The sequence below is a fragment of the Polypterus senegalus genome, chromosome 9 (assembly GCF_016835505.1).
Source record: "Polypterus senegalus isolate Bchr_013 chromosome 9, ASM1683550v1, whole genome shotgun sequence".
Taxonomy (NCBI): Eukaryota; Metazoa; Chordata; class Cladistia; order Polypteriformes; family Polypteridae; genus Polypterus; species Polypterus senegalus.
Genome location: NC_053162.1, coordinates 30,476,770 through 30,504,468, shown reverse-complemented (window position 1 = coordinate 30,504,468; position 27,699 = coordinate 30,476,770). Strand labels below are relative to the sequence as shown.

The 27,699-nt window shown below is 38.1% G+C and overlaps 1 protein-coding gene across 3 annotated transcripts in view; it reads left to right on the top strand.

Annotated features, from left to right (window-relative positions):
* The window catches only part of LOC120535177 (collagen alpha-1(XXVII) chain B-like), a 391,818-nt gene that overhangs the window by 55,532 nt on the left and 308,587 nt on the right, over positions 1-27,699 (top strand). For all 3 annotated transcript variants that reach the window (XM_039762832.1, XM_039762833.1, XM_039762834.1), the window contains exon 3: positions 16,924-18,263. In XM_039762832.1, the coding sequence (XP_039618766.1) occupies positions 16,924-18,263 (1,340 nt within the window). The remainder of the gene's footprint in view (positions 1-16,923; positions 18,264-27,699) is intronic.

Here is a 27,699-nt window from a genome sequence, read left to right as displayed (position 1 = left end):
TCTCATGCCTCGTCCTTCTTCCACTCGACTCCAGCCTCGACTGACGGGAGACGGCCCCTTTTATTCATGTCCCGGATGAGCTCCAGGTGTTCCCGACTCTCCCCCATTGGCCACGCCCCAGCGTGGCGGAAGTGCCGGCTGTTCTCCCGGCAGCTCACCGGGTGTCCTTTTTAATCTTCACCCCAGCACTTCTGGGTGTGACGGAAGTGCTGAGGTAACAGGTCCCCAAGGCATTGGGGCGTCTCCTGGTTGTGACCCCCAAAGCAACCAGGGTGGCGGCCCCCACGTGATCCAGGGTGGGCGCAGACCCACATCCGGTCCCTCACAGCGTCCTGGCCGGGTCATTGCCCCTGGCATCCCTGACAATATACAACAGGATATCTCAAAATTGAAAGTACACCTTATGAGAAGGATTTAGGAGTTTTAGTGAACTTGTCACTATCAACTTCCAGACAGTTTTCAGAAGCCTCTAAGAAGGCTAACAGAATATTAGGTTATATACCATGATGTTTAGAGTACAAGCCAAAGGAGGTTATGCTCAAGCTTTATAGTACACTGGTGAGGTTGCATATGGAGTACTATGCACAGTTTAATTTTCAGGCTACAAAAAAGACATATAAATGCTTGAAAAAGTCTAGAGAAGAGCGACTAGGCTGATTCCAGGACTGCAGTGTATGAATTATAAGGAAAGATTAAAACAGATGAACCTTTTCAATTTAAGCAAAAAAAAGATTAAGAAGTGCCATGATTGCAGTGTTTCAAATTATGAAGGGAATTGGTATAGTAGATCAGGACTTTAAAATAAGTTCAACAAGAACATAGGGACATAATTGACAAGCTGTTAAGGGTAAATTTCACACAGTGAACCATAGACATAGAATATGTTATGTAGTGTGGTAGACAGTAGAGCTGTGGGCAGTTTAAAACTAGACTTGATAGTATTTTGGAGAAGTTAAGTGGACTAGTGGGCTTTGTTGGGCTGAATGACCCATTCTCATCTCAATTTTTCAAATGTTCTAATGTCTAAACGGTATTCAACAATTTTACAAAAGTGACGTAAAGTTGATAAGGTAAAGACTAGAAATCTGCCTAAATTAGCACTGCCTCAGTATGCTGTTGATTTGAATGAAATATCTACTAACAAAAAAAGTTACTATTTACTTTTAGTTGCTCAAAAGCACTGTCTTGTTCTCACCTTATCACATTTTGTAGAACAGCATCTCCATCAGCTAAAGAAAAAAATTACACTTCAGTCTGTTTAATTGCAACTTGGCTCCATTCGTTAATTTGCAAATTTTTTTTTCTTATTTTATTTCCTCTTTGTTTTATTAACCTCAAAAACCACACTGATTACCGAAATTAATGTTGACTTTTTAAAAAACACAAGGGTTTACAAAAATTTAAAAAAGTAACATAATCACTTTACAATAATTGAAAAAAATATGCATCTCTTAAATGGGCGTGGATTAAAACTTGAGTTCTCAACAAACAGTTTTGTGAACAGAAGGTCCGTTATAAAATAGTTCTTTTATTGCACTCACTGAGCAGATTGTTAGGACCCGTACAAATTCTTATTCATGCAGTCATCTAATAAGCCAATCATGTGGCGGCAGGGCAGCACATAACATCATGGAGGTATAGGTTTAGAGCTTGAGTTAATGTTCACAACAAATACCAGAATGGGAAAAAAATAATCTCATTGATTTCAACCCTGATATGATTGTTGGTGCCAGAATGGCTGGTTTGATTATTTTTTTTTAACTGCAGATTTCCTGGGATTTTCACAAACAACACTCTTTAAGTTTCCTCCAGTGAGTGGCAGTTCTGTGGACAAGAACGCCTTGTTGATGAGAGAGATGTCAGAGAAGAATGGCCAAAAAGGTTCAAGCTGACAGAAAGGCTATGGTAACTCAGAGAATGACTCTGTACAATTGTTAAGATCAGAAAAGTCTCTTAGAATGCTCAACCTCGTGGCAGATGCGCTACAGCAGCAGAAGACCATGTCTGGATCCACTCCTGTCATTCAAGAAGAGCAAGCTGAGGCTGCACTTGGCATAGGCTCACCAAAATTGGATAGCTGAAGACTGGAAAAACATAGCCTGGAGCATTCCTTCATGGCCACAATGTACCCATCTTTCATGGCTATGTCCAGTATAATAATGCATCATGTCACAAAGAAAATGTGATCTCAGACTGGTTCCATGAACATGACATTGAGTTCAGTGTTCTTCAATGGCCTTCCCAGTCACTGGATACGAATCCAACAGAACACCTTTGGGATATGGTAGAACAGGAGATTCACAGTATGAATGTGCAGCTGACCAATCTGCAAAAATTATGTGATGCAAGAGTGTCACGATGGTGCAGAATCTCAAAGGAATGTTTCTAGCATCTTGTGGAATCCTTTCCATGAAGAATTGATACCATTTTGAGAGCAAAACAAGGCCTTATCAAGTATTAATATAGTGTTCGTAATAATTTGTTCAGTGAGTGTATATTAAAACATTCAAAGGAAATCAGAACAAAGCTGGAATCTGAGTGTGTTTTTAATGATATTAATAAATTCTTAACAAATAGTAAAAAGTCTCTGCACCTTTCTCTCAAAGAATGGGTTAGGATTCTTTGTAATAAGTAAAATAAGTCAATCCACAATGAATGTAGTTTAGAAAATCACAGTCAATGTATAGCTACATAATTTTATCCAATCAGATGTTACTCCAAAGAATGTCAATAAAGGATTTGAAAAAATTGTAATTCTTGCAGTGCCTAAAAGGCAGGCCAATATATTCCCCACAAATAATGTTAATCTAGGAAAACATATGATCTTTCAAGGCCAGATGGTTGACGGCATCATTCATAATTCGGAAACAATCCCCTGTTATATTTTGGACATTTTTAATCTTCAAGGTATGTGCAATGCACAATTCTAAACCTGATTATACCATGTGTTGCAATAATTAATTGAAATTGTGTAAATTATTCAATTTTATTTCTTGCCTAATATAAAAATTGAAAGGACCCTTTCCCGTGGTTAACTAAGAGGTGCTCAATGAGAAATTATTTGATAAAGTCCATAAATACTACCTGCGGTGTGCTTCTTGATTGCTTGTTAAGATCATTTTTACAGTTATACTCTGTTATTGCAAAAAGACTTCCAAAGTGGATAACTGCATTTTATTTTATTGTTATTTTAATGTCATACACATGCATACATTGGTTGGTAGTGTACATAATATTAAAAGAGATTCTTATTACATATTTTCATGTTGAGAATAAATTAGCATATTGCAGTTTTGTATGATAATCTTGTCATTTTAATTTGGATCGTGGTTGCCTTACTTCCAAACAATTTTTTTCTTCTTTTTATACATAAAAAGTAATCAGAAACTGAATATGTTCTTGTTTGTCGGATGTTAGAAATTCCATTGGTTAATTGATGTAGTCAATCCAGTTTTAGAGTTGCATATATCCATCCATTATCTAACCTACTGTATCCTAACTACAGGATCACGGGGTCTGCTGGAGCCAACACAGGGCAGAAGGCAGGAAACAAACCCCAGGCAGGGCATCAGCCCACCACAGGGCACACACACACCCACCCACACACCAAGGTCAATTTAGAATCGCCAATGCACCTAACCTGCATGTCTTTGGACTGTGGGAGGAAACCCACGCAGACACGGGGAGAACATGCAGACTCCATGCAGGGAGGATCCGGGAAGTGAACCCGGGTCTCCTAACTGCAAGGCAGCAGTGCTACCCACTGCGCCACCGTGCCACCCGGTTGCATATATTAAACTTGAAAAAGCTGAAAAGCCCTGTTGCACACATTCACACACAGTCCCCCGCCAGTCTAGGTGCCTGCTTTTGACTGTGGGATAAAAGAAGAGTCCATCAGCACATATTCAAATAGTAATTAATTATAGTCTAAGCAATGTGGCAGCAGCACTAACTGTTGTGCCACTATAATACCCTATATTGCAGTAATGTGTTATGGTTGCAGTTCAAGGCCCACACAACATGAATTTAATAAAGAAAATTCTCAAATTCAAAATCTGCTGACTAGTATTATTTATTGACTGAAATTGTAAAGGTTGTCTCTTGACATTTTTTTAGAGATTAGTCAATTGGAAGGGCTTAATAATATTAAACCTTATGTAGCTTGGTACAAACAGTTCTGTTCCTGATCTCTCAAGATTTGCATTTTCTACATTCCATAAGCACACACTACACTATAACCATTACTGATCCATTGAACAGGCCCTTACATACTTTATTTCTAGTGTCTAAATGTTTTTAATCTATCTTTTGCTTATTTCGTCTTTATTACATGGAGAGGTTTTGGAATCAAGTAGACAATTTCTTACAGGGCATTAAGAGAGAGGAGTAGAAGAAACATACAGAAAGTTATATTTGCACTTTTGTAGTTCTTTGCACAAGATATCAACATTTTATTTTTTGAGGCCTGCTATGGTCCTGCTTTCTTTTTCTTTTGCTGCCAAAACACACTTTGCAATAGCCTCTTTGTATATATTAAGGATACATTACAAACACCCGAGGATTACTGTGAGTATGAGGATGACAAGATGATCATTTGAAAGGGGAAGGCAAAGAATAGCCAGAAGGCTGCAGAGTCAATACCAGGAAATAAAGAAAGTGAAAATGTGTTACATTCAAAGTGTAAATCTAGAGAAATAGTTGCAGCCATTGCCAGCAGCAGCAATTGCATCTTTTTGCATTATTGCCCAAATCTTATTTTATCCAGAAAGTGATTTTAGTTAGCTGTGGTTTCAAATGCTTACCAGTAGTATTTCAATTCCAATCTCACTGGCTGCACCCAAGCATGCAAAGTAACTGTCTACAAGTTTTTAAAATGTAGATTCATACATCCTGGGCAGATCACTTTTAAGTCAACGTGTTTACAATTATGTTTGCATTTATCAGTGCATAAAAATAGAAAAGAGATAAATAACAAGCAGGTCTTCTGCTTATATAATTTATGTTCTGTTTATTTACTCACGCTAATCATGGGCTCCTAGAAGTCAATATATCAGCTAGAAAGTATTGTTAATGGTTGCCGTATACTCCTTATTTTCTAATGGCTGAATCTGATGATTACTCTAGACGTCAGTCTTTATTTTGGCATTAAACTACATCATCTTTTATGCAGTCGGAAAGAAAAGTGTTTTCTAGTTTGATTTAATACATCCTACAGGAGAATAAAAATGTGTACTAAAGAGGCTGCTGCCTAAAAAAACTAATAAACTGATAACTACAGTATGTCTATGTCAACTTGAAGATTTTATCTAGGGCTGTGCTGTATTTTTGTGGAAGTTTGGGATTCTGCTAAGTTATTATTTTTGATTACGATCTGCTTGGGCTAAATGGCTTACTTTCAACATTAAAGTTTACATTTTAATAGAAATGAATCATAAGCATTACTCCATGGCTGCACAGCTGTACAGCTCCTAATAGTGCTTAAATATTTACTTGAGCATTCATTTTCAGTTTTTATCAGCATTGCACGGACATTAATGTGGTCATTTTAACATTCATCAGATCCTCATGTGGGAGAAAAAAAATATGCTGGTCAGTTTAGCAAAGTCGTAACGATTGTAAATCTTTATTTTTCATAGTGTCTGAGCGGTTAATAAAAAGTGCAATGGAGCGTTCAGTGGAATGGAGGTTTCTCACAGTCTGGTCTCAAGTAAATAATTCAAACGTCAGTTTCTTCTGTGATCAAGAAGAAAGTCAGCAGCACTAAAGAATAGTATCTGTTTTGAATGATTACCACTTGTTAAAAAAGAGAAAAGGTTCATTTTCCCTGCTGTCATCACATAAGACATTAGCTTTCTTTTTATGCTGTTAAACAGAATAACATCAATCTAGATTTTAAGAGTTTTGTTACAGAATATATAAATTTACTGCCTCTTTGCCCTTGCTGTCTTATCTGTCTAGTGGCAGGAACAGAATTATTCCTCTTTAGAAAATCATAACTAATTGAAATATATTTGTGTTTGATTTCTTACTGCACTTAATTTGTATAGATATACAATATTTTCAAGTTCTTGTGATGTCTTTTTTATTATTGTAATGATTAGCTCAAATGCTTAACAAATCCAAAGGATGTTGTTTTAGTGGAGTTTGCTTGTTCTTCTTATATAATCATGAATCTGTTTGAAGTAATCTTTTTCCTTCCACAACCTTAAGGTTTGTGCACTAGGTTATTTGGTGATTTTAAACTGGTCAGTTTAAACATGTGTATGCCTGCCCTGCTTTTAAATGTTATTTTGGTTTCTCGCAACTCTTTGTTGTGATAAGTAGGTTTAGAAATTTTATAAAAATGACCGAGTCAATTTTATTTTATCAACCTGAGCAGTAACTCCTATTATGTCTATTTACTGAACTTGCCTAAATCAGATTTTAAGGGTGCAGGAACCTGTCTCAACATTACCAAATTCAACACAAGAAGGAGCACTAATGGAGTGTCACTCCAAAGTCATAAACACATTCACATGCATGGCCAATTAGAGAAACTTTAGATAGATAGATAGATAGATAGATAGATAGATAGATAGATAGATAGATAGATAGATAGATAGATAGATAGATAGATAGATAGATAGATAGATAGATAGATAGATAGATATGAAAGGCACTATATAATAGATAGATAGATAGATAGATAGATAGATAGATAGATAGATAGATAGATAGATAGATAGATAGATAGATAGATACTTTATTGATCCCAAAGGGAAATTATTAACCTAATGAGCAAGTCTTTAAGAGATATTGAATAGAAAACCCCAATATGCTGCCTTGTATGTTTGCCAGAAGAAAAACTCACTCAGACATAGGAAAACAGTTCAAACACACACACACATATTAACAGGACCAGAATCTGAAGCTAGTCCCTTTGAGCTGTGAGGTGGCAGCACTAACCAGTCTGGCACTGAACCATTTTAAAATGTGTAATTGTTTTTTGCTGCAATAAAATAATTTATTTTAAAAAATCTATTTTACTGCGGTGGGCTGGCGAACTGCCCAGGGTTTGTTTCCTGCCTTGTGCCCGGTGTTGGCTGGGATTGGCTCCAGCAGACCCCCGTGACCCTGTAGTTAGGATACAGCGGGTTGGATAATGGATGGATGGAAAAGCTATTTTAGTAATCCTTTTGCACATCTTAACTGCCAGGGTAATATAAAGTCTTATCAGTTTTATTATTTAGATTTAGATATTTTTACAGTATGATGCAAATATATCAGGACACTGTATGATAGGGACTCCCAAACTCACTAGGGATTATTTCCATGTAATGTTTGGTCATCATTTTGCAAGGAAATATGAACACACAGAGCAACAGAAAGAAAGATTAAAGATATAGGAGGAATGGTAAGAGCATGCAATATGATATGGGCAAAGAACAAAGCTTCAGGTTCAAAATGCATTTGCATGTCTGTTTTTTTTTTTCATCACACCTCATATATATGTATACACAGTGCCCTCCATAATGTTTGGGAGAAAGATACATTTTTCCATACTTTACCCCTTTGTTCCACAGTTTAAAATTACAAATCAAACAATTCTGAGGTAATTAAAGTGCACATTGCAGTCTTTGCTTACATTTCTGTCACAAAATGTAGAAATGACCAGAGCTATGGAGTCGGAGTCGAGGAGTCGGAGTCTGAGACAATTTTGGGTACCTGGAGTCGGGGTCGGAGTCGGCAAAAATGTACTGACTCTGACTCCTAATAAATGTAAATTGTAATGAAAAAAAATGCAGCAAGTTCAAATGTCCCATTTCACACACAATAGTCATAATTAAGTACTTCTCTGGTGTAAGAATAAAGCCCAGTGCATAGTTGTGTTACTACTAGTGTGAAGTTTAGCTAACCTATTATACAAACTGACATTCACATATTGTAATTTGGATTATGGTACATTACAAAATGTATTTTCATTTTATTTCAGATATAATGTGTTTAATAAGTTTATCTGTGTGTAAATAAGTGTAACGATGTAGGTTGAGGTGTGTGCTATGGCCTGATGTGTGTTCCGGGGTTCTTGTCTTTTGTTTAAACTGGCCAATACAGTAGAGAGTCAGCTTCCTAGCCATTAGTTCTGTTGTTAAATGACATGTATGTTGCCTTCCTTCAATCAACATGGAAAATACATTAGCCTATTAAATACAGAGGAGTCGGAGTCAGAAGTACCGGAAACTAAGGAGTCGGAGTCGAAGGATTTATCTACCAACTCCACAGCCCTGGAAATGACAACACTTTTTCTACATGGTTCTCCTATTTAAGGGCATCATAATGTTTGGGACAATTGGGGTCAGTGTTATTTATGATTCCTCAGGTGTGTTTCATTGCTTCATGAGATCACTATGCTTGCTTCAACCCTTTGGAGTCTGTAACTGCCGTTCTTCAACATGACGATAAGAGCTGTGCCAATAAAAGTCAAAGAAGCCATTATGAGGCTGAAAGACAAGCGTAAAATCATTTGAGACATTGGTAATACATTAGGGTTACCTAAATCATCTGTATTATCATCAAGAAGAAATAATGCACTGGTGAGCTCAGTAATCGCAAAGGAAAACCTCTACTGCTGATGACAGAAATCCTCACTATTGTAAAGACCAAGCCCTAAACGTCTGTCCGACAATCGTCAGGAGGTAGATATGTATCAGAAGCAATTAACATCAGAAGACTTCATGAACAGATCAGAGGCCACACTGCAAGATGCAAACTACCAGTTGGACACAAAAACAGGATGGCCAGACTACAGTTTGTGAAAAAGTACTTCTAGAAAATGTTCTGTGGACAGAAAAAGATGAACCTGTATCAGATTGATGGCAAGAGCAAAGTGTGGAGACAAAAAGGAACTGTCCAAGATCCAAACCATACCACCAGCATCTGGTGGGGGTCTTATGGCTTGGGCTTGCATAGCTGCCACGGGTACTGGCACAGATATGTTCATTGATGATGTAACGTCTGACAGAAGTTGCACAGTGAATTCTGAGCTGTATGGAAATGTCTTATCTGCTGATGTTCCAGAAAATGTCACCAACATCATTGAACGTTGCTTCAGTATGGTACAAGATAATGAACAACAAACAATACAATACAATACAATACAGTTTATTTTTGTATAGCCCAAAATCACACAGGAAGTGCCGCAATGGGCTTTAACAGGCCCTACCTTTTGACAGCCCCCCAGCCTTGACTCTCTGAGAAGACAAGGAAAAACTCCCAATAAAAACCTTGTAGGGAAAAATGGAAGAAACCTCGGGAAAGGCAGTTCAAAGAGAGACCCCTTTCCAGGTAGGTTGGGCGTGCAGTGGGTGTCAAAAGTAGGGGGTCAATACAATACAATACACAGAACAGAACAATTCCTTAATACAGCATAATAATAAAAATTTTAGAAGTACGGTTTAACAGTAGATGATATGACATAATTAGGTTTGGATATTTTTAGAGTCCTGGAGACCTCATCCATCTAGCTGCCTCCCCATTTGGCCATGCCACGGCTGAAACGTTGCTCCGATGAAAGGACCCCTCTTTCCCATGATTCCAGTGATCCTCCGTCAGGGATGACTTTACCATAGGCAGGCAAACAACTTGGCAGGTGGGCCGTGGCACCAATTGCCACATTTGGGTACCGAGAAAAGAAACAGAATAGGTGAGGGTTTAGTATCCAGTTATAACTATCATGTTACTTATGTTTTAACGTATGTATGTATGTATTAACTTATGTTTTAGCAGTACAAACGTACTGCTAAGGCAACATGGGGGTTTTTCAAAGCTAAAAAATGGAAAATGCTTGACTGGCTAAGCCAGTCACCTGATTTAAATCCATTTGAGCATGCCTTCCATATGCTGATGAGAAAACGTAAGGAGACAAGGTCTTAGAAACAAGCAGGAGCTGAAGATGGCCACATTAGAGGCTTGGCAGAGCATCACTGGAAAAGATAGTCAGCACCTGGTGATGTCTATGAATCACAGACTTCAAGCAGTCATTGAATGCAAGGAATATGCAATAAAGTACTAAATACGAATAATAATGTTTTAATATACCAGCCATTGCTATGTCCCAAACATTATGGTGCCCTGAAATGGGGGAACCATGAGTAAAAAGGGCTTTTCAGGGAGACTGAAATGTATGCAAATACTCTTAAATTAAAGACTGAATATGCACTTTAATCACGTCTGAATTTTTAATTTGTAATATCAAACTGTGGAGCGAAGCGGTAAATCAAAGAAAAATGTTTTTTTTGTCTCAAACATTATGGAGGGCACAGTGCTATGTTACCCAGCTTCACCCAGGAAATTTCCTAAGACAATAGTGATTCAGCTGTTGTTATACTTTAAAATGTGGCAAGAAATTGCATTTGACTATTCATTTTGCATCAAGTGATGCGAACTGAAAGGCACAATTATATTTTTTATACCATTGCGATATTGTTCTAAGTCTGGGTGTAACATAATGCTAAACTTTTAATAGGCCCCAGTAAGTCTTGAAAAGGTTAGAATTAGATTTTTCTGCTTTTGAAACATTTCCAGGTGGTTCATCGGCTCATTTCATTGCACAGCAATATGGATGTTTAACATTCATGGACCTTATAAGAATTTGTTTATTGGAATCATAGTCAAGGTGCAAATTATAATTAAATCCATCACTGCAATTTTTATCTAGGCAGATATCTCTTTTGATATGCATGTCAAACATAAGTTTCTCTGCTCATATCAGTATGTTTTGAGGTGTATTTAATAATAGCAGCCCTGTAATTGTTTGGATGTTTATGCATGTATTTTTCAACCGTAACTCATTTCACTTCGAGATTTTTTATTGTTTGAACAGTTTATGTAGTGGCCGCAAAGCTGCTCGCGTTGGGATTTGGAATCCACTTTGGTTCATATTTAATATTTGCAAGTTGGTTCCGTGTAGTATTTTGTATGCTCATTTAATAAAAGTAATTTCAGCTATATGTACTTTACCTTAGTAAATTTCATTTTTGGCTTTTACTTTTACCCCACTCCATTTTCAGGTCAAATAGCACACTTTTTACTTTTTTCATTACATTTTCCGGCAACCCCTTGTTACTTGTTACATAGACCAAACTATTATAAATTCATGAAAGAGACCTATCAGGTGTGTAATCAACTTAGGTTATAGTCCATGGTGGCTCAGACACCGTCAACAGAATACTGTATATCATTCAAAACTAAAAGCAGAATTGTTCCCATGCCCACCACTCACTGTTAAGACATAGAAAGTGAAATGTGCAATTTCCCTGCGGTCATAGCACCTAAAAAATCTCTGCTTTCAAGAATTTCCCTTCAAATTTAAGCATGTTGAAATAAGTGAGTTTTTTTGTCTTAAGCTGTCTTATATTGAGCCCCTGGAGGCCCAAGGAGCAATGTCTTTTTAACCTTGAGCAAACAAGATTGTATGGACACAAGTAATACCTTGAGACCACAGATTATACTGTATATTGGGCAAACAATATCCATGTGGAATACGTACAAGACATATGAGATCATTTTAGAAACACAGGACTTCCTCTCAAGTTGGACTGCTTTTTTATATTCGTCTATATATGCCTTTAATATTTCATAGTAGGTTGTTAATTTACTTTTTCTCGATTTACTCTCAGGCTAATGGTATTTTCTGTTTAGGTCTGACACTCTTATTAGTTTTGCATAGAGTGCATTGAGTTCCATGTAGTACATTTCTGTAGCAAAATATTGTGTATGTATGGTTTAAAAATGAAATAAATGTATTGTGTTCTTGAGACAAAGCCATGCACTCTCTCAGTGTTGTAAAATTTGTTTTTGGTAATTGAGTACTTTTTAAAACAGATACTTGGTTGTTTAACTCAAACATTTTAGCTGAAATAGTTCTTACTTCAGTGCAAGTAAAAATTTGACAGACTTCCTTGCCTTTTACTGAAGTATAATTTGAGAATACTTTTTACGAATATGTAGATTGCATAATTTGATGCCGAATTTCCAAACCTAATACATCTGTACCACATATCATACACAATGATAGACAATACAATAAACCATTTACATCCGCCTTTACACATATTATATGGTGTGTTATCAATCACAATTATTCCATTTTAATTGATCAAAACCAATACACAACTGTAAACAGGCAATGTATTTGGAAACAACAGGTTTTTAGCAGAGCTTTCCTTTTCCTTCCACTTCACAGTTTCATCTGCACCGCACATGTCACTGCCATGTCTTGTTCTCGTCTAAGGCACCTCACATTCTTCTCTTGTCAGTCCACCATAGTGCTCAGTGGTGCTGTTTATGTACACTGCTCATTTGCTGTAGATCTTAGTTTGCTGAACCAACATGCATCAGACAACCTGTGGAGTGGCTGCTACTCTTTCTCTTCAGACTTCTGTCCCCTACAAATTAGGATAAGGAATCTGGTGGTTATATTAATGTTTTCTGAGGTTTGGTTCACATCCTCCCACTGTACTACCTTTTATTTCCTTATGGACACTGCCATGTTAGAGGCTAAAAGCCAGTGCCTTGTGTTCTTTACCATCCAAGACTGGATTCACCAAAGAAAAAACATTTGTGTCATTACATAGTAGTAGTTTTGAGTGTTGATACACTTCTGTACCTGTCATCCTCCCCCAGATGACAATATGGTATCAGCTAGAGTCTCTGCATGTCTTACTGATATCTCAACCTGGATGAAGGACCACCACCTACCTTCTTGTGTGGTTCCAACCCGGTGGAATGGGCTGACCACCTCCATCCATGCTGCTGACTCTCAAAATGTATTTAAGAAGCGGTTGAAGACCCATCTTGTCTGCGAATATCTGTCTAATTGAAAAGAAGAAAAAAAAACTTTGCACTGCGATACTTTATATTCCTGGTTAATTTGTTTAAGTTTGATTGCTTTATTGTACAGGATGACACAGAAAAATGGGAACTTTTGAAATACGTAGTGGCAGCCATGAACAGTTGGTAGCACTGCGGAACAGGGACCTTGAGCTGTAAACAATCTCGCCATTTAGTAATTTAGTAATCAATTGCAAGGCAATCAATGGCAGCTGTGCAAGAATTGTTTGGTAACCGTGTCATCTCAAGATTCGGTGACATTCCCTGGCCCTCAAGATCACCCGATTTGTCCGTTTGTGATTTTTTCTTGTGGGGCTACCTTAAGAGTCGGGTCTACATGATTCGGCCAAGGACCCTGAATGAATTGAAACAAAGAATTCAAGACGAAATTTGTGGTATCCCAGCTGAGATGTTGCAGCGATCAATGGGGAACCTCAACAGCAGATTGCAAGAATGCATACGTACAGGAGGACGCCATCTACAGGACGTAATTTTCAGACATTGATAATTTGGATTACTGTCTCTTAAAAGGCGAGTTGTAGTGGTTCAATTGCTGTCAATAAAAGTTTTTTGTTGGATTTCTTCTATTTTTATTGGATTTTTCAAAAGTTCACGTTTTTCTGTGTCACCCTGTATAAGATGTATAAGTTATTAAATCTTTTCATTTGTGGCAATCAACTTTTGTCATATGTCCTATTACACTTGCTAAACAAATAGGCCCTATCCAATTGTTACTCAATTGTTTACCTCTTTAATAAGTCACTTTGGATAAAAGCATCTGCTAAGCAAATTAATATAAATTAATTTACTGGTTATACCAACCTTTTCAGTCCTCTGATTATGATTTGTGTTTTTTTTGTTTTTTTTTGACTCTAGTTACTTGAAACCTTTTTTAGCTTACGACTTTACGCTCTGTTCTTTGACTACAGTTCTGCCTAAATGTCCTAAGCTTTGCTATTTAATTATTGTCTTTCCAGTTACAATCCATGAATCAGTTCTGACTTCTTCATGCCATCTTCTGATTCAATTTTTCTTAAAACTATTCTTGTGTTATGTAAGCGTACACTCAGTTACGGTACTAAACATACACTAGTACATTATCTAGCCTTAGCTCTCAGTGATTAATAGTAGGATGAGCCTCTATATTTGTAGAAGGGCTCTCAGCTAATTACTGAGTAGAATGCTTCATACTCAAAAATATATCATTTGAATATGCAGTATATAAACGTGCATGTATAATTCTGTGGGCTACATGCACATATATGTTCCCTGTGGTATTTGTTTTCAAACCATTAATGTTGTGTTTTCACAATAAAATATTTACAAACTTTAATATAAAGTCAACATATTTGGAAGAAATCAAGGGTTGGGGTCCTAAAGGAGGCCATATTTAATGTCCAGTGAAAAAGAAAAATGTTTTTGAGTATAAACACAGGGTCTGACAGGTTTCAGCCAGGGCTTTTGAATGGATGTTGCCGTAAGGTCTAACTTCCTAAATAACTATAACTGGTTCCACAATGAATGCTTGTATGTGAGTGCCTTAAATAGCAATGTGGGCAGAGTAGACAGAGCTAATGGTGCTGTCAGATGTTTTTCAGTGGCTTTTCAAGAGTTAATAAGTGTGTTACCTCCTCAGTCATCCTCCTTTGTTACCCCAGTTTGAACATATGTATGACTCCAATACCGACTGTCATTCAGTACTACCTAGAACATTGGTATCAACTTGTACCAAAAGCATTGATTCCTTTGAGATCCGTAGTCAAAGGTTTGTTCCAAATTAGTAGCCAAGAAGCAAAGAGTTATTTTACCTGCAACGTAAGTCACATGCAATGTCTTTGGTACTATCCATCAGTTTCAGATGAACAGGAAATGCCCATTGCTGACCTTTTCTCTTGTCACAGAGATGATTTCATAGGACAGGCACTTCTGGATCACTTTCTCAAAGCAACTGTAAACAAAATGGCAGTGCCAATGAAAAACAGTGCAAAAGAAGACGAAAAAATATTAGAACTAATTTAAATACATTTTAGAACAAAAAACGTTTATCATTTTTTTTCAAGGTGCTTCAAAACCAATTATAGAAATAACAAGACCAGGAAAATAAAGTGTTAATTAAGGAAAAAAAGAATCAGAGTGAACTCCTTTATAACAGTAACAAAAAGCTAAACAACAAGAACAACAACAACATTTATTTGTATAGCACGTTTTCATACAAATGATGTAGCTCAAAGTACTTAACAAGATGAAGTAATAAAAAAAGAAATAATATATAAAAATGAGGCAATACTAATTAAGAAAGAATAAAGTAACGTCCGATGGCCAGGGAGGACAGAAAAAAAAACAAAAAAAAAACAAAACTCCAAAGGGCTAGAGAAAAAAAAAAAATCTGCAGGGGGTCTAATGCCATGAGGTTGCCCAGCATATAACTAGGCATTACCTAACATAAATGATCTCAATCAGTCCTCATGGTTTTCAGGCTTTATGTGGAAGAATTAGACGATGATGGTCATGTGGACCTCTGGCCTTCAATCCAACAATGTAGGGACTGCATGGTGCTTTGATCAGGTGGTGGAGACGCAGATCGCCACCACAGAACACTAGAAAGAGAACCGCAGAGAAAGTAGAGGTTAGTGCGGATTTTGGAGCCATGAAGAAAAAAAAAGTAAATGCATATACAGAATTTCAGAGTTACACTAAAATTAAGCTGTGAGAAAGCCATATTAAAGTAATGGGTTTTTAGCAGTTTTTTAAAGTGCTCCACCACATTAGCCTGGTAAATTTCTATTGGTAAACTATTTCAGAATTAAGGTGCATAACAGCAGAAGGCCACCTCACCACTTCTTTTAAGTTTAGCTCTGGAATTCTAAGCAGACACTCATTTGAAGATCTAAGGTTACGATTTGGAGTGTAAGGTGAAAGGCTTTCTGAAATATAAAATGGAGCGAGATTATTTAAGGCTTTGTAAACCTTTGCAGTATTTTAAAGTCAATTCTGAATGACACAGGTAAACAATGTAGTGACATCAAAACTGGAGAGATGTGTTTGGATTTTCTTTTCCTAGTTAAGATTCTGGCAGCTGCATTCTGCACTCGTTGCAATCGATTGATGTCTTTTTTTGGTGGTCCTGAGAGGAGTGCATTGCAGTAATCTAGTCGACTAAAAACAAAAGCGTGATCTAAGTTTTCAGCATCTTGCAAAATTCTAAAGGGTCTAATTTTTGCTGTATTTCTTAAGTGAAAAAATGCTGTCCTAGTAATCTGATTAATATGTGATTTAAAATTTAGGTCAGAGTCAATAGTTACCCCTAAATTCTTTACCTCTGCCTTACTTTGAAACCATGTCTAAATCTGGAAACCACTGAATTAAAGAAATAGACCTAATATCTGCACTCCATCTCCTATACTTTACATCTGTGGCAGCCCACATGAGGTTTTTGTTGAAATAATCACTCCTAAGAAGATATTGTAGCATAGCACTTAGTTTATCTGTACTTTTCCCACATATTGCAGAGCTTGTGTATTGTACATGTAGGGTATGTGTTGAGACAGGATCAGTGTTTTGATACTGTAATAGATTTCCAAGTTTTAGCATCTCTTAACACAATTTCACTACTTATGGAGTGATGCTTGTCTCCGTGTCATTAAGGAAAGTCAATGGAAATAATAGCTTAAAAGTAAATTACTCAATCTAAGTAAAAATTGGCACAAATATTAGGCTTGTAAAATAAATTCCAAAAAAAATGTCAATAAATTTGAATTTAGGAATATCTACATATACTACAGGTTTATAGAGGGAAAATACTGTGACAGTCCAAATTTTAAAATAACAGCTTTATGTAGTCACCCTTAGCTCTACCTGCCCACATTAAACATATGAGAGTTCAGTCTAGCACTGATGCTCACAGTATTGTCTGTCTTTTATTTATTATCTGTCTGATAATACATACGGAATTTATGCCTTGTTCTCACTGTCATTCTACAATGGCTGACTGTGCTTTCTGTTTTGATTATTCCACTAAATACCCTAATCTCATTTTTCCTTTTTATTCTGCAGATGTGGACATTCTTCAAAGGCTGGGCCTTACAGAAAAGAAAGCACAAACACCTTCATCAGCTTCCCGTTCCATTCCTCAGGGCGTTATACCTTTCAAATCTGGTGTTATTTTCACTCAACGGGCACGGATTGAAGCACCAGTCAAGGCACTTATTCCTGCCACATTTGGCACGAACTTTGCTTTGATACTGAGCCTTTGCTCTCACCGTATTAATAATGCTTTTTTATTTACTGTTAAATCTAAAACTAAAAAACTGCAGCTGGGGGTGCAATTTATACCTGGCAAAATTATAGTATATTTAGGTCAAAAGAAATCTGTATATTTTGAATATGATGTTCATGATGGCCAGTGGCACAATCTGGCCATTGACATCAGAGGCCAAAAGGTCACTTTATATACTTCTTGTGGGAAGCAACGTTTACATGCAGATTTGCATTTTAAAAAGGAACAGATTCTAGACCCAGATGGATCCTTCCTGTTAGGGAAAATGAACCAAAATTCTGTTCAGTTTGAAGGCGCTATTTGCCAATTTGATATTTATCCTTCTGCCAAGGCAGCTCATAACTATTGCAAGTACATTAAGAAGCAGTGTAGGCAGGCTGATACATATCGGCCAAACCTATCCCCCCTTATCCCTTTAATATCTGGAAATTCAAATAACATTATTACTCACGTCACTCCAGTTTTGTCAAGTGGGAATGTCAAAAAAGATTTTTTAAATATTACGTATCCTTTTACCAATACAGGAATGGGCATTCAGATTTTAGCTAACACTCCAAAGCTCCTGACACCTAGTTTGACAACTGTGCATCAAGGAATTAGCAACCCTCATTTACAGGTAACACCCCCACCTGTTACACTGAGAGCTGGACTACAGCCTCCTCTACAAGCAAGGACCCAGACTGTCACAATGCCTCTCCGGACAAGCAGCTCACTCTCGAAACCTGCTGTTGACAAAGGAATGGGCATAACCTCAGAGCATGGCCAGAACACATCTGATAAAGCAATCGCAGCGAAGGATAACAAAAACAAAATAAAATATAGTAGCACCATTACCCCCACGTCAACCAAGTCAACAAAAAAGAAGTTTACTTCCCATCCTTCAGTTGTGGGATTAGAGACAAGTTTGAACCTGTCACAAGGACCATCACCAAAAAAGCAACTGCAGCAACAACCTGGAAAAGTGAAAGGAACATCTTCTCGGAACACCAAGTCTACCACTTTCTTTGTACCAGTCACTCCACCAGCCACAGATGGCTACCAGAATTTTGATATGTTTCCAACTCAGTATTCTCTTCTCTCTGGGCCACCAGGACTGAAAGGAGAACCAGGACCAGCAGTAAGTAAATTAATTTCTGTGGTAAATCTTAACCAAGTATTTTCCTTTTCTAAGTGATTTAGTTTGCTTAAAATGAAAAAAAAATAACATGTTTTTAAATTATTATGACAATGTAGCCATCCATCCATCCTCTTCCGCTTATCCGGGATCGGGTCGCGGGGGCAGCAGCTTAAGCAGAGAGGCCCAGACTTCCCTCTCCCTGGCCACTTCTTCCAGCTCTTCCGGGAGAATCCCAAGGCGTTCCCAGGCAAGCCGGAAGACATAGTCCCCTACCAGCGTGTCCTAGGTCTTCCCCGGGGCCTCCTCCTGGTTGGACGTGCCCGGAACACCTCACCAGGGAGGCGTCCAGGAGGCATCCTGATCAGATGCCCGAGCCACCTCATCTCTCGATGTGGAGGAGCAGCGGCTCTACTCTGAGTCTTTCGGTCACTACCCATAGCTCATGACCATAGGTGAGGGTAGAAACGTAGATCGACTGGTAAATTGAGAGCTTTGCCTTACGGCTCAGCTCCTTTTTCACCACGACAGACCGACGCAGATGCCGCACCGATCCTCCTGTCGATCTCACGCTCCATTCTTCCCTCACTCGTGAACAAGACCCCGAGATACTTGAACTCCTCCACTTGGGGCAGGATCTCTCCCCCAACCCTGAGAGGGCACTCCACCCTTTTCCGGCTGGTGTAGCCAATGTAGCCAATAAGAAATAAATGGAATGATACAGTGTTTGGTCAGTGTTGCATACCCGACAATTTCTCAGTAGAGGAAGTGAGACCCTTCTGATGGAAGAAATGTTGTGCCAGTTATTGCTGGCTTTAAGAGGAAAAAAACTGAGATGGTGGCGTGTCAGACCCATTAACCAAAGGAAGCAAAGGGAAGGCAAGTATAATATTCTCAAAAGTGGATGACTTACATGATGAATAGATGCACTACAAATATTTGTGCCTGTCTTCCATGTGCTTATCCGCCGCCATATAGAACTTTCCAAAGTCACTAATTCTCCAACTTCCCGTGTAGGTAGAAGGCTGAAATTTGGCAGGCTCATTCCTTACAGTTTACTTACAAAAGTTAAGCAGGTTTCATTTCGAAATTCTATGTGTAACAGTCATAACGGTTGACATCGTTCGCCATGTTGAACTTTCTTATTTATGGCCCCATCTTCACGAAATTTGGTAGGTGGCTTCCCTGCGCTGACCAAAATCAATGTACATACTTATTTCAGTGGTATGATTCCACTGTCGGCCGCCATATTGAAGTTTCCAATGTCACTAATTCTCCAACTTCCCGTGTAGGTAGAAGGCTGAAATTTGGCAGGCTCATTCTTTACAGATTACTTACAAAAGTTAAGCAGATTTCTTTTCGAAATTCTATGCGTAACGGTCATAACGGTCGACAACGTCCGCCATGTTGAACTTTCCTATTTATAGCCCCATCTTCACGAAATTTGGTAGGCGGCTTCCCTGCGCTAAACGAAACCAATGTACGTACTTATTTCGGTGGTATGATGCCACTGTCTGCCGCCATATTGAAGTTTTCAACGGTCTTTGTTACTTATGGGCCCATCTTCAAGAAATTTGGTACACGGTTTCCCAACGCTAACTGAATCCTACTTACGTACATATATACGTCCATAGCCTGCAGCTCGGTCACTGTGTGAGGCGCGTTGGGTCCCCTATCCCAACGCCTCCCACGTTGTTGGCTGCCTGCCTGTATAAGGCCGTCCGTTGCTCCAGTCTCTACATTCCCTTCCTTGCTTCACCATGGGATTCACGTCTCCCTGCTGATAACTACAGCCTTTTTATTTAAACCACGGCTTCTCCGCTGTTTTATTGTTCATTTATTACGATTATAGTTATTGTGTAGGTATTTTAGTCTTACTTTACATTGTTCAGGTACCCATTTCCTTTATCATTCCAACCGTACCCCATTAACATGTCTATCGAGGTGATCACCATCGATCAAAGAACTGTCACTTACCGAGTGGTTTCCATGCCCGGAGATGGCACCTACCTTTTCCATTCTCTTTGTTACATATTGCACGGCCATATCAGGCTCACTCTTGATATCCGGAGGAACATTGTGTCTTCTGTATTGAATGACTGGGACAGGTTCAAGGTGTGGACTGATGACGGTACAGGAGATAATTATACTACACAGGAGCACTAGAAGAGTGAAATGCTTAAGCCCTTCACCTATGGTTCTGCATGTGAGTTGATGGCTGCCGCTGAATTGTTCGGGTTGTCGCTTTCAAGTGTACCGAAGTGGCCAAATATTTTACACCTTTCAACAACCGCCAATGCCTCTTAAACATCTTAGATTCACAGGTGACAATTTCAGTAGTGGACACTTTGATGTTTATGAATGTTTAAACTCTCAAAAGCTGGATGTGAAGTTATTGATGAAACCGGTTGTATGCTTACAATGCTTGACAGATGCCGAATGCCTCTTCAACACTACAAATACTGTCGTAATTGAAACAAACCATGAAACTCAAACCGATTATGACAGCAGCAATCCAAGCTGTGAGATTTGAAACAAGATTACTGTTCACATGGCCAACCGTACGTTGCATGCTCAAGAGTAAGATCAGCGCACAGCTTACAACCGGAGGGCCGAACTGACAACGTGGTATACAAAGAGATCCTTAACAAATAATTATTGGTATATTTTCCCTCAGTTTAAAAAGGTTTATGGCAGTACTTTGCCACTGTGAAGCGCGGGTATTTTGCTAGTATATAGATATAATTACTGTTTATTTTTAAACTCTTCATGTAGTATCAAGATTGCTGTTCAGTCATATTTACGTTTGCTCTTCAAAGGTGATAGAATATTTGTCATTGCAATATTATAGCTGAAGTTAGCTTTACAGAGTTGGTTATATTTAGTTAAACACAAACAAAACGTGAGCATACAACATATTTTTGTACAAATCCAAAATGTCATGCTGGTGTCAGAACATAAAAAAACGAAGGAAAACTGCAAAAATGTAAACATGGAGCAGGATGTGACACTTTTTTCATGTTGTGCAAAAGAGGGCCTCTAGTACTCTCAGTCACTCATACTCTTGCACTTTAATGTAAAAAGATTTTACTTACTCTGACTGTTTCACTCACTCTGGCATGCAGTGGCATGAAAACAAACAGACATGTGCCTCACTTTACTATCTGTCTCTCACACTCACCTCTGCCCATGGATGAGAGAAAAAGTGAAAAGCATGTTTTTTATATTTAGCTTCATTTGCCTTTTTCTTTTTCTAACCAGTTATCTTTTTAAAAACTCTTTATGTGATCCAGCTAGTTTAGGATGTTCCAGCCAACTACCTAAAATATATCAGATACTAAGTCTAGGTAATAATTTAGATGGCTCAACTATGTTGACCTCCTGTTTGGTTGATTGTCATTTTGAAACCCAGTTATGCTCAATCTGTATATCCATCACTCCATTTTTTGGAGTGCTTGCTTTATCCATTAATGGGAGTCACAATGGCTAAAGCCTACTTTGATGACCAGCGGATCACCAATGTGTTACAGAGCATATTCGTATACTACACACATGCACGTTCAGTCACACCAGAGCCTATTCAGAGCTGCTAAATACCAAAAAACCCACACAAACATGAAGAGAATGTGCAAACCCCTTGAAGCCAATGGCTGGGCTGGAATTTACACTGAGATTTGCTGAAGATGTGAGGCTGCAACACAGACTATTGCCATTTCCTTGTAAGTCCTTTTATTAAAAGCATCACTCATATTCTTACCATACGGTATATGCATCCACATTCCACTGCCTACACAGCTTATGGCAGCCAGTCATTTTTTACAAAGTTTAGGAGTCCACTGTGTATCATTAAGGCTTTATTGGTTTTAGTATTCATCTCCAGTCTAAAGATAGTCTTCTGTTCTGTGACAGTTAAAAAAAATGAACATTGACAGCTTGATTTTTAATTGTGACACTCATTTTTTAAATCACTTTTTGATATGCAGTTTTTCTGTCATCACTTGTTTTGTGACGATTTTCTCTTTTCTAATCACTTAGGTAGTATTGTTTCATTAAGTGCAATGCTTTCAAAAAGTTCTCAATATTTTGTAGGTACTAACAGTATGCTCAGTAGCAACAGTAAATGTAACTTCACTCTAGGAGTTTCATTATACAGTATGCCAGTTATAATGTGTTTTTCACATCGTACTGCACAGGGGCTGGGCGAAATAGACAAAAAATCATATCTCTATATATCTTGACTAAATGGCGATACAGTATATGATATACTGTATATCTAGATATTTTTATAAAGTGAGTAAAATTTACATTTGTAAGCCAAAGCCATACAAGTTGTCACAAGAATTTGTTTATTTATGAAAATAAAGTTTGAAATACATAAGAAATGAATATATATTTTAGGCCCGCGTATCTTCTTTTAAGTTAAGCAGATAGTGTAAATGTAAATAAAATGTTTAAATGTAAGCAAAAAAATGGCAGGCCTGAAAATGTATTTGAAATTATATGAAAATCCAGCCTACAGTTAAAATAAAATCATAATAAATATAAAATAAACAATATTATAATAATATAAATAAATATATGACCTGTCTCTTACTTGCTCTCCATTGTTTTAACAAACAGGTTAACTAACTGTAGCCAATAACAAGTACATTTAGGTTTTCCTTACCAAAATATTGTACACAGCTGTGCAAACAACACTTACTTGTAAAGCCACCTATCTAGAAAAGAAGTTTTTTGCTGAGGTCACCTTATCAAAGCATTTTATCTTAGCCTAAAGAATTTGAGCTAGAAATACCAGCCTGTCAACAGTCTCAGGATTCAAGGATACCCGGCAACTGAACACACTCTTTGATGGTCAACTGGTGGCAGGGGAAAAAAAAAGTATGTTTGTGCCAGGCAGCTTAAAGTGGGAAAGATAACTGCATGTTCCTTCCACCATGCAAGGCGATCTGCTTTGTGATCTGCTGGCCCTGACACAGTGTAGCTGGACAGCTCATTCTCAATTGTTTGCCTATTTGATGCTGTGGGGCAGTTTGGAGTCGTTGTCTTCATGAAAAAACCTGCAAGGGATTTTTTTTCTGTTTAAGTGGTGCCCCTGTTGGCAGGTCTGCAGGCATGGACACAGTTTTGATCACAGAAAAGTCACTTGTGCTGCAGCAGGTCTGCTCAGAGGCCAATATAGCTGTGAGCTTCAGTGTCTTGATCCTTGTCAACTGCAATATAAGTGGATTTAAATCGTGAATCAACAAATAATGCCACGTCCAACAGGTCACTAGATGATGGGTGATCCTACTTTTAAGTCAGATAGCCAATAATGACAGATTTGATGGATTTGCAAGGCTCGCTGTCTCATTCATCGGTGAATTTGTGAATTCTGGATGATGTTTCAGAGCTTTCTGGACTACTTCAAGCACCAAGATGCCTGGATTTTTTGTCAGAGGACAGGACTTTTGAAAGTGTTCTCTCCTGCTCTAGAACCCTCTAAATCATTTTGTGACTTAATCCCCAGTGTGTTGGCATCTCTGTGATGAGCTGGTGAGCAGGCAGACCCAGCTGCATCTGAAATTCAGCCAGCTCCCTCCTCCTCCACCAGCTGTAGAAGCTGCTTACAATTCTTTTGCATGAAGGAATCGCCCAGGTCACTCGGTCATCATCTGTGCCATATTCTGCAATAAAACATGCTTTTACTTTTTAATATTTTACATTTATGTTAAAAGGAAGTTCGTTTAGGGCTAATTAAGTCTGATTAAGACATGGCTGTACATTAGACATGCCTTTAAATTTGTTACAATTTTAACTTGCATTTGTTTTTTAATAAATACATCAGTGGAAAAAAAAAGTCTAGCCTAAGGACTTTTTATATTTTATGCTGCAGCTCATTGAAACTTCACTTCATGAAATGAGTAATGTGTTTAACTGATGTAACTCACTGTAAAGGCAAGCAGTTTAAAACTCACTTTTCCTACTTAATTCTGGCTTTGATAAATATAATACTTAAGCATTTAACATTATTTTTTTTAACTTTGCACTTACCAATTGCCAGATGAAGCTGATGCCCAAAGCACTGCATCCTGTGCCACTTTTGATAATGTTGCGTCCATTGTCGGTTGTAATAGCAGCAAGGTTCTTTTCATCCAGCTTCCAGTTTGCGAGGGTATCTTGCAGAACTGAGCTTTGTGGTCCCCAGTGCGGTTTTCAGGGAAACAGCTCGTTTGCAGATACACCTATTCAACCGTAAAGAGCGTTGCATCAGCCACCCTGACTGCCACTCTCCGAGGAACAGATTTGTATGTGCGTAATGCTTTGTTCCTTTGTAAGTAGGACGGGGTCACTAGACCCCAGATGGCATGTCACTTGCTCACAGATTCCTCTAACAAACACCTCCTTATCTGCCCTCAGAGCCCTCACGGCCATTCTTCTCAGTTCCCAGTACAAACTGGAGTTGCCATCAAGCTGTATGCTGCGACTCCTCTTGATGATATCCAGGGTGCCCAGTAAGATGAAACACCTCCTTCTGGGAACACTGGTAACACCAACACAACCCTCAGCAACCTTTACGGTCTTGTCGTGGAAGGTCTCCCTCATAACATTAGAATCAGAAGTCGCACCCAAGTCTGTAAGTCCATCACACAGACTGCTGCAAACTCATCAAAAACAGACTGATCTTGGAGTCTGGCCAGGTCCAGCCTCATTTTCCTAGTAGGTGGTAGCCTACTGGACCTGTGCTGGATCTTCAGAGTAGCAACAACAAGTTTGTGGTCAGAATTCACAAACTGGGCAGTTCTATAGACCCTACAGCATCTGTTCACGACGATGTGATCGATTTCCTTTGCCACTCCACCAGTACTGGAGCATCAAGTCCAATGATGCAGCTCAGGGAACTGGAACCAGGCTCCAGCAATCTGCAGCCCCTGACCTTTTGCAAAGTCAAGGAACATGGAGCCACCTTCATCACAGTCACCAGACTCATGGGGACCAACACAATCCTCATATCAAGCTCTGTCAGTGCCAGTGGTTGCTTGAAGTCACCTATGACCAGAGGAGTGTCACCTTGTGGGCACCCATCAACCACTGAGCGAAGTTGCAAATAAAATGTCTTCCTCACCGAGACATCACTCACCGTGGTCAGAGTATATACTGAGACAACACACAAGGCACTCGAAGAGTGCCATAATCTGAGTCTCATAATACACTCGTTGAAAGGAGTTACATTGAACACCATCAGAAGGAGCTGATCCGCTACAGCAACAGATACTCCCTGAAGGAGGCAGCTATCAGAAACCAATATAACGTGTACCCTTACAACAGCTACTGTATAATGATGATGATTCATTTTCTTTCAAACTACCATTTCTAGTATCTTTCAATGCGTGATGAAATCATGGTGAAATGTTATGTTGCCTTCATTATCTCATATGTCTAAATATGCATTATCCCACACTAGTATAGTTTTGTATATCCATCATTCTTATATCTTCAGTTATTATATGGTATATGGCACAGTATTCCAAGGACAAACAGCTGCGTGTAATTCCTCCTATTGAGAGAGTAACCTGTTAGCATTCATTCTTTACTGAAGAACTCAGCAACTCCAAAAAAAATAGGGTGCATGGTTGACCACTTGTTGCTTTTATACCATTATGTTATTCGAAGAACGATCCCATTATTCGCAGAGTAATATCATTGTTCAGTCTAGGCTTTGCCATTTCTTCCCTTCTCATTTCCGAGATTTTTTCATATACTATATATACAGTATATTAAGAATGTGGACACATTCAATCTTCTTAATCAAATACAGCTTATGGGAGGCCCAGAACTTATTTGAATGTAAAGCATACCATGCCAGTCCCCCACCAGGCAAATTTATAGACATATATAGTATATATGCATGCCTCTTAGCCAGTAAGGCAGCAGCATTAACCACTATGCTTCCATGCTGTGGTAACATTAGTATTCACTTATTGTGGCTAATTTTGCTTATTTCTGATAGTGTTCATGTACAGTAAGTGTCTACTGTCAGTTTCATACTTTCTGCAAATTAGTTATTTGCTTTTCCTATGCACCATGCATATAATCTTGTCTATATAATTATGCATCTTATGTAATATGCAAAGACTGTATAACTGAACAACAAAAACTATTTAATGCGCTTGGTGGAACTGGAATATTCTATGTGTATTACATATATGTTACACATTAAATTTCCATCTACTTATTTCATTAACAAACATGTATAATCCATGTCTTGGTTTTGTTATGCAAGGCAAGGACCAACTCCATACAGGGCATAGGGCTGTAATACAGTATTCAAAAGTCATTTGACAATTTCAAATATTTCCACTCAGTTTTGTGTTACTCCTGACACCTCTATGCAACATTGAGGAATTTTTCAGCTGACCATCTAACATGGCTGTAGTTGTAGATAACCTCCAGGAACAGGCTATTTGTCCCTACATTGATGGATTAAAGGCCAGAAGTCCACATAACCATCATCATCAAGTCCTTCCATGAGAACCCTGAATACAATGAGGACTGATTGAGGTCATTTATGTTAGGTAGAATGCCTAGAGGGGGCTGGGTGGTCTCATGGCCTGGAACCCCTGCAGATTTTATTTTTTTCTCCAACCGTCTGTTTTTTTTGTTTTTTGTTTTTTCTGTCCTCCCTGGCCATCGGACCTTACTTTTATTCTATGTTAATTAGTGTTCTCTTATTTTAATTCTTACTTTGTCTTTTTTTTATTTTGAAAAAATAATCTTAACTGTAACTTTGAAGTTTCTGTTAAAAATCCTTCTTAAAAAGCATTGTTCATACGTTGACCATTCACCATTGAAAACATCAGTTCTGTACAACCTGTGATCAATAACTAAATTCTTTCTAAAAAATATCTTTCTAATAATATCAGTAGTATTATCATGTATACACATTATCTAATGTGCTGATGTTTCTGTATGTAGTTACATTTTCATATGCAACAGTTATCAGAGTATATTGGAACTAAAGTGAAGAGGAGTAAAGTAGTACAAGCGGCAAAAATCTCAAGTGTTGCTTGAGTAAAACTCAATATCATACTTTAAAGTTTCATATCAGCTTTTCAAAATTCGGTATCACGTTTCTGCATTTTTCAAAACTTGATATCAACATTTAGAAATTTGATATTCATAATATAAATTCTAAATTCAAAAAATGACTTCAAGCGAAGTAGCAAACTTGCATTCATTTGATCAAAACTGGAACTGTAGGCCTACGTGTTCACAGCAAGGACTGCAGCATTTGCCAAAGTGAAATGCAACTTTAGACTAAATAAAGTGCTTGTTTGCTGTCTTTGTCCTACTATTTCAAACATTAATACCCATAAATGGAATAAAAGCAGCTGAATACATATAATGAAATTAACTTGTGTGACATCAAAATTTCCTCATAAATGTAACCAGCAGAGTT